Below are 8227 nucleotides of genomic sequence, written 5' to 3' on the forward strand. Positions count from 1 at the left end.
CACGGTACTGCTGGAAAGATGACTTGCTGGCAGGCAGTGGGAAAACAAGCAGAGAAGTTTACAAATAGTCACACTGGCACCATAAGAGCTTGGGGTCTGGTTAGTCTTTACACTGACTGCAGCAAGTGACTGGGAGAACCAGCATCATCATTGCGGTGCAAACCCAGGTTTCCCCCAAGGTGGCTGAGGAAATCCTGTTCTATGCTGATGTAATGAAGAAAAACAAAAGTGGAGGCAGTAAATAAGTCCAGATCTGTTATTCTTTGAAAACTGTCCATCAGGAAAAATGCAACCCCATTTTCTGTACTGGGTGAAGCTGCTGATGGACTCCCTCTGCACAAACAGCTCCACATATGGATATGTGAAAGTGCTCTTCAAAGCCTCAGCAGCAGCTGTGCTGGATTTATGTGCATGTGGCTATAAGGAACAGTGATTAAAAATAACTGAACAGCCAGTTAACTAAAGAGGTTTTTGTGATATTGTGATTTTATACCTGGAGCCTTGATATCGATGAGTTTGGCACAGCACAGTGAGTGATGCTGTGTGAGAGCTCTTCTCAGTGGACCCGATGAGCTGCCTGGGCTTCTCTTGCTCTATAAGAGCAATAATCAATTGTATGTGTTAATGTGAACATCTCAACCATGGTGCTGACAGCACTTGCAGCCCAGCATCCAGGCACACTGCATGATGGGCTTTGCCAGCCCAGACCTTGGAGCTTTTCTGTCTCCCCAGATCCAGGATTTAAGGACTTTTTGTTCCTCTCAGAAGCACTGTGGGTGTCTCCAGTAAGGAGCCAGCCAGCTGGCAGGAGAGATGCTTGCTGGTTTGTTTTTTGTAAAGGCATACTGTGTCCTTACCCTGAACTCCTGAGTGCAAGATATTCTGATTGAGCAGCAAGAAGTATTGGCCTGTTCTCAGGTAACTGAGCAGCTGAAAGAGGAGGTGAAAAAAACCACTCCAAAAAAGCTAAAGAATATTTTTGAAATTTCCTGTTTCAGAGCATAAACAGCCTCTAACTTCTGGGCTCCTTCCTCCAAACCAGCCCGTGGTCGGTAGCAGAACATCAGACGATACAAGTCCTGGCTCTGAACCTGCTTGGCAATTCCTGTGGATTCATGCAGATGCATTTTATGTTTGTGCACAGCTGGGTGTCATCTCCTAGTTGGTTTTGGCATCAGTTTTGCTTGTGGATTTAGCTAAATTCTTTATCTCCTCCTCAAGCATCTTGTTTTTCTTCTCCATGTCCTCCCGTAAGCGCTCCATGTTCATCAGCTTCAGCTCCAGTTCCTCAGACTTCTTCTTCTCCCTCTCAATGTCCTGATTCAGTCTCACCACTTTGGCCCAGACTTCATAGTTTTCTTTCTCAAGACTGCAAAGAGAAAAAGAGTGTGAAAGGATTGGATTGGAAGAGTGCCGGGAACTCATCACCTGGTTTTTAAGGAGTCTGCCCTCTGTGTTATTAAGCAATAACATAAGCTAGAGGTGCTGTCCTGATCCCCCAACCCTCAATGGCCACATAACACAATGCAATAAATCAATACACGTAATATATAATAATATGGTAACAATATGTGAAGCTGTATAACATCAATGGCTACAACTAATAATGTAATAACACTTATACTGAATTCAGGATAGTGTAACGGGACAATATCGTAGTAATAACAAGAATTATGACAGTATAATTATTGCAGAAATATTATAGTGCCATTCAATGATGTAATAAGAACTATAGAGTATTAATATTGTAGTAATAGAACATTAGCAACTATGTCATGAGAGTACAGCACATGAGCATTGACTTGTAGATAGCCTACGATAACACTGTATTTTATCATGAGTCATTACTATTATACACGGTATAGTATTACTGTTAAATAAATCTGTGCAATATTTGGGTTGTAATAACATGAGCTGAAGACTTCATACTCTCCAGAAAGCAGCAATCCGCAGCGGGTTACCTTTTAATTTGTTCCTCGTAGTCATTTTTCTGTACCTCCATTTCTTTCTCCAGCTTCAGGATCGTGTTTTGCAGGAACTCCCTGCTCTCCTGATCAGGTTTGGAGACCTCGGCAGGGCTGCTGGTGGGACTGGCTATTTCCTTTGGCTGGTGGCTGGGACTGGAGCAGGGTAGAAATTCCTTATCAGAGCCGCTGCTTGAAGGGCTGGGGCTGGAGCCGCTGCCTTCCTCACTTTCTGCCTGGGAGGTAGGAACGTTATCGTAGGTTGAAGCCCGATGAAGGTCAAGCAGCTTAAAAAGATCATGAGATAACGTTCTCTTGTGTCCTTCAGGGACCACAGAGCGTACGCTGCTCCCAGGGGAGCTTTTCCAAAAGTCACTGGCAAATATGCCATTTTTGTCGTTGCTGCCTTTCTGCCCTGGAGAAGCATCCGTCAGGAAAGATTTCCTGTTAGGTAGAGTCTGAGTTCTTTTCCTTGACTGCATTTTCCACATTCCCAGTGTATCTTTGGACCCATTATCTTCTCTGGGTGCACTTGAGCTCGCAGCTGGTCTGGGGGCACTGCTGGAATTCAGGTTGTCTCTCTGTAAAATAGAGCCGTGGCATTAGGACAGGCTCGTCCTGCTTTGTGAGCAGAGACAGGTCGCAGCGACTGCTGTGACAGCAATATTTACAAAGGGAATATTTTAACATGCTAACAGGAGTGGCCACAAGTTTTCCATAAAAAATTATTTTGGGTTGCACCAGGTTTTCCATTAAATAAACTTCTTGCAGAGATTTTTTCTTTCTGAGAAAAGCTTTTAATCCTCAGTGTTTTCACTTCACCAGCATGAACCAAAAAGGTTTCCTCTATTCTGCCTTTTAGCTAAAAAATGGTAGGAGCTTTCATTTTTCCCAGAACAGTAGATTTTCCACAGGAAAGTGGAATATTTATCTACATCATTTTCCTGATGTAGATATTCCAGGGATGACAGTTACGGCTCTTTACCCTATTTATAGCAAGCACTTTTAGTGGCTCATTGACCCATTAAAGCCCATAATAATTAATCACACATTAATTAAATTTATGTTTTATTATTTCTCTGAGGATCTAGCCTTACCATTTGCTTTTGGATCAAACTCTCTGCCCTGGGCACCACAGGGTCCTCTGCAGCATCCCAGCCCACGGAGCTGCGCAGGATGGGGACTTTCTTGTCATTTTTGTGGGCAGGTGGGGAGGGCGGCACATCCTTGGAAGGAGGAAAGAGATCTGCATGGTCACTTATCATCACAGTCATCACCTTCTGGATCTGTGGTGTGCCTGGAAGAAATTAGACATCTGTCAGTGGCAAACCCAATGCAATGGGCTTTCTTCCACCCACTCTTGCATTTTCTGGTTGGTCTTTCTGGTGCCCGAAATGGAGATGCACATAGTAATGCAGGTGAAGCCAAGGAGCACGATCATAAAGCCAAATAAAGGGAGGGATTTTTATATTGCTCCAGAACTGAGTAGACCAAGATGGAAGTCTGCTCAGCTGCACCAAGCCACAAATTGTGCTTCTTTGGCTTGACAAAGAAAGAACTACAAGAACCAGTTATACAAACAGACATGTGAATGTCTGGAGCATTTGCATGTGATATCTATAGAGCAGAGCAGTCTTCAGACTTAAAATATTTCTTCTATTAGTTCTGCTGCCTCTGTCCTTGCACATGGGATTACGGTTTGGCTCGGCTAAACAGCCATTTGTTTGAGTTTCCTTTTTTTCTCTGAAGGATTTCACATCTTCCTACTCTAAGCAAAAGAAAGGTGACTTCATCAAATTCCTGAATAGTTTAAAATCTATGGAAGGAACACACAGTGCAATTCCTAAAGGGTTTTTGTCACCAGAAATACATTTATAGCCTAACACATGGCTTTACTATACCCTCCTGTACGTACTGTGCCCAGGCATGCGTCTGGCTTACATCCAGGGGTAGAAAATTTTTAATTTCAAGATTGTGGATGCAACTGAGTATTTCAGCATATCAGGTGCTCCTACATCAATTACCCCAGGAGTTCCTTTTACCTCTCATAATAACTGCAGGATCCTCTATCTTAGGTCTGATGAGGTTCACTCCAATCACTGTTGCCAGGTTATCCACACTCATCTTGTTGACACTAGAGTTTAACTGTATTTCGTGTAGAAACCTGCCAGAATCCAAGAGAAAATATTTCAAGCCAGAGAAGAAAGACTGCAAAAAGCCTTACACACCCATTGATATAAAATCTTGATTAATCCATCCAGCTCTTCCTTCAAGTCCCAAGGACAGAAACATACAGTTGCCTTATAACTGAGAACTGGAGTTTATTGGTGTCAGTTGGAAAACCACCATGAGATGAGCTGCTCAGCCAAAAAAAAAATCAAAAATGAAGGGAAAACCCCCATCTAGTATTTAATAAACAGAAAAATCACCCAGGCTGGGTAAAACCCAACAGTTTTGTTGCACAGGGCTTTGCCTAGAAAAACTACATTTTCTTTTAATTCTCAGGGTTTCAAAAGTGAGTTTTAGGGTAGGCATTTTTGCTCAAACATAATCAAGGTGTTTAATCCTATGGCTGAAATTCTCCCCTTAAAAAAGTCTTAAGAGGGCTCTCTCTAGAACAGTCAGCCTCAGCCTTTGGGATGATATTTCTACTCATCACCACGAAATCGGAGATGTTTATAGCTTGTGCAGAGGACTGACCTGCAGATATAGCTGAGGAGGTTGTAGTTGTCTCTGGGAAGGAGGGACAGTTGCTTCAGGAGTTCCTGATGGCCCTAAATACAAGTTAAGAAATATTTCAGAAAAGATTCACAGATGTATACGGACTCAAGAGTGGCTTTTGGTCTCACCTCTTGGCATTTGCTCACCTTGGAAATTACATTCCTCTGGCAGACCAAGCATGGACATGGAGAAGTTTTTGTAGAATGCTGAGCAAGAAGAGGCAGCCCATTGCCCAAGCAGCAAAGGAAAGAGCAGGGTTCCCTCCAGCCCAGCACAGGTGTGACGAGCTCTTCACAAAGAGCTGATCGTACCTAATCTTGCCTTTCTTGTATATAAACATTTAGGACAATTTTAACCCCAAAGATCCTGAAGTGAAACAACCTACAAGAAACATTTGCCCTTGAAACATAGTGCTGAACACTGCAGTTCGCAGAGCTCCTGCTACTGAGGATATAGGCCTTATGTTTTTGTGTATAGGAACAGCATCCATGAGGGTTTGGTGGGTTTTATTGCAGTAGAGGGGCTTCTTTTCCACCAAAATATATAGTTAGGAAAAGACAGTTTGCATCTGTTTCTCACTTCTCCGTCTCCCAGATCCCCACTTCCTTCCTTGCTGTCACCCAGAGCCCTCCGCCAGCTCTGCCCTCAGCTCGGGCTGATGGAGGCTGCAGGAGGTGGTTTCCTTCCTCTCTTGGTTTTCACACTCGCTGTTTGCTGCAAGGGCTTAACAAAAAGAGGTGCTGAGCAGCTCTTAGATCCGCTCCAGAAATTTAAGCTTTAAAATGGATAAACCCATGTTGTTGTCAAGTTGGGAAGCCCCACTGGCTTGGGGAGATTTTATCTTTTTCTTTTTTTTTTTCCCCCCCCCTCAGATTTTGAAGCTTAGTAATTACACACCTTATAATGCACAGCTACATCTGCACCTGGCATCTCCTGCTCACAAAGCCCTGGCACTGAGACACAGCTAATTTTAAGGCCAGAAGGAGTGAAATGAATGCATCTCTACCTTTGTCTCATCCACATCCAGCGCCTGACCACACAGCAGAAAATCTTCGTACTGCATCCAGGGTACGACTGGCTCGGGGAGCTCACGCAGGTAGAGTTTGAACAGAGAGGCCACAGTGTGCACATCTGTATCCCTGCAATGGGGAAAAAACCACTCATGTGAAACTCACACCCGGCTGGTGAGCAAACCCTACCCTGCTCTGGGAGCATGAGATTATATTTAAGCTCCAGATATAGATGCAGAAGACAAAGAAATATAAATATGGAGGCCAAAGCAAGCTGGGGGAATCCATAGGGCACCCCAAGCCAGGGAATGGCCCCAACTGGCAGGAAAATAAATGCTTGGTGGGGATTTTCCCCACCATAGGACTGGCAGGTCCCCAGTGTTCATACCCGGGCTGAGCCTTCCCAGCCTGCATTTGACTCACGAGGGTTTGCATGCAGATGCTGTCTGGTGTTCACATGTTTGGCAGGCGCTCCCCGCTCTGTGCGGAGCTGGCGAAGCTTGCCTGGGGTTTTTCAGATTAACAGCAATTACTGAAGATGTTCTGCCAGGACAGATGTTTGCAGCTTTGCATACCATATAGTTTACATTATGTCAAAAGGACACTGTCAAGATCATAAGCCTCTAATTTGACCTACCTTGAAGTTGCTAAACTGTTATAAACTTCTAGCAAAAATTCCCCAGGTCATTTATTTTAGGATCAGTTGGGGTTTAAAAAATACTATTATTTTTAACAAACACACATAACCATAGAGGAATTTTTTTTCAGAGCTATATTTCTGTAGGGCCTGCCAATACACACCATTAAGAACCCTGGATGCGTGGGCTGCAACAGCAATTTTTTAACACTCCCCACCCAATCTGCCATGTTTGTGTGTGCAAGAGTGCCTGTGCAAACCCAAACAGGCTGTGAAGATGGCACTGAAGGTCAAGCCAGCATCTTGCAGCATTCATGTCACTGGAAACCACGTTATTGGCCTTCCTCCTTACTAAGAAAATGTTTTGGTTGAAGTGCATGGGGGTTACGGTCACTCTGAGATGACCACAGCAATGCTTGTAGCAAACCCTGTGGCACAGGGTCAACACCACAGGGTGCTGGGAAAAGGGCCAAACTCCTTCATGCCCCATTACAAAACAGAGTTCTGGAAAGAAAAAAAAACAAAAAAAACCCAAAAAAACCCACCAAACAAACAAAAAAAACCCTTTACCTTCTTGTGACCCCCATACAGGTTACAACAGGAAAGTCCTCAGCAGGACTCTGGCAGCCAGAAAGCAAAGAAATATTCAGCTGCAAAACCAACAGCCGGGACGGTTCCGCTTCCAGAGCAGCCATGGCTCTTCCTTGCCCAGCACAGGGATTGTTTGGGTAAAAGTCCTGTGGTTTTTCCTAACAAATCGGCATAAAGCCAGGTAAAAATAGGAAAAGCTTTGCAGTTAGGGACAGGCCTGTGAATACAGACATGAAGCCCCTGCACTCCATTTAGGCAAACTATTTTGTAAAAAACTCCGGGGAAGCTCCTAGTTTTGGGTGCTCCCCTCCAACAAGCACCCCAGATTTTGCCAGCAGCTCTCAGAGCTCAGGTGATGCCATCTGGGGCAGCTCCCCGGGCCCACAGAGATGGGGCATCACCACAGCCAGTATCAGGCACCTTCATACACATGCAGCAGCCTGGCGCTCCTTGTCTCCGTTATGATGGATGGGGCAGGGCAGGAATTAAACCAAAAAGCCTCATTTTAGGTGCCATGGAAAGGCAAGACCCTATTTTCCTTTATCCCAGCACAGGGGTCATTGTTTTCACCAGTACAAACTGTTGGGTAAAGCCCCAGAGCAGCCTGCACAAGTGAGCAGGGGACACTGGGTGATGCCTCATACAGAGGCCAAAAGCAAGGGGTTAAACTCTGACTTGAGGGTTGGGACAGGTGGGAAACCTCCTTAGAGATAATGGGGCATCTGCAGGGGCAGCTGGTCTGTGAGCTATCACGGGACGCCTTTATAAAGAGATGCACCAGGGGTTTGCCTTTCTTCTCTTATTTTGCATAGAGATAGCAGTAGCAAACATCTCTCCAAAGCCTCTCTGAGACCTACGGACAGGGACAGGCACCTCCCTCAGCTATAGGGAGTTTGCCATTTCCCCATAGAACTGCAGAGGAAGCGGGTGAGGAGGATGCAGCCTTGCAGCAGCCAAAATCTCTCTCCCATCTCTATATGGTGTTGTAAAAAAAAAAAAATACAATGGCTGTGGACTGGCAGGGAAATAAATAATTTCTACTGTGTGCATTAGGGTGTTCTCTGAGCTTATTTGTGATCCTCTAATTGCTCTTCTTTTTCTAAACCTCTACCCTTAGCTGATGGGCTATGTAAGCTGTTCCCTTTTTGCCTCCTTCCTTGGCTGGTCCTGCAAATGATAATTGTTGCCTGGGATCAGGATTTTCCTAAATGCTTTCCTTTTTTCCCATAAATCTCCTCTCAGCACCCTCTCATTCTGCTTTTGTCTCCATTTGAGGTTTCTGCTGAACACTAATTCCTTGTCAA

At 44.7% G+C, this 8227-nt stretch overlaps 1 protein-coding gene across 1 annotated transcript in view; it reads right to left on the bottom strand.

The window, feature by feature from the left end:
* Positions 1-1158: 1158 nt before the first annotated feature.
* Positions 1159-8227, bottom strand: part of ARHGAP25 (Rho GTPase activating protein 25) — an 18486-nt gene continuing 11417 nt past the window's right edge. The window contains exons 6-11 of the mRNA XM_010163981.1: positions 5692-5824; positions 4665-4738; positions 4007-4128; positions 3062-3261; positions 1962-2545; positions 1159-1369 (exon numbers count right to left, since the gene is read on the bottom strand). Coding sequence (XP_010162283.1) covers positions 1159-1369; positions 1962-2545; positions 3062-3261; positions 4007-4128; positions 4665-4738; positions 5692-5824 — 1324 coding nt within the window. The remainder of the gene's footprint in view (positions 1370-1961; positions 2546-3061; positions 3262-4006; positions 4129-4664; positions 4739-5691; positions 5825-8227) is intronic.

This window comes from Antrostomus carolinensis, unplaced genomic scaffold (assembly GCF_000700745.2).
Source record: "Antrostomus carolinensis isolate BGI_N321 unplaced genomic scaffold, ASM70074v2 scaffold9343, whole genome shotgun sequence".
NCBI classification, from domain to species: Eukaryota; Metazoa; Chordata; class Aves; order Caprimulgiformes; family Caprimulgidae; genus Antrostomus; species Antrostomus carolinensis.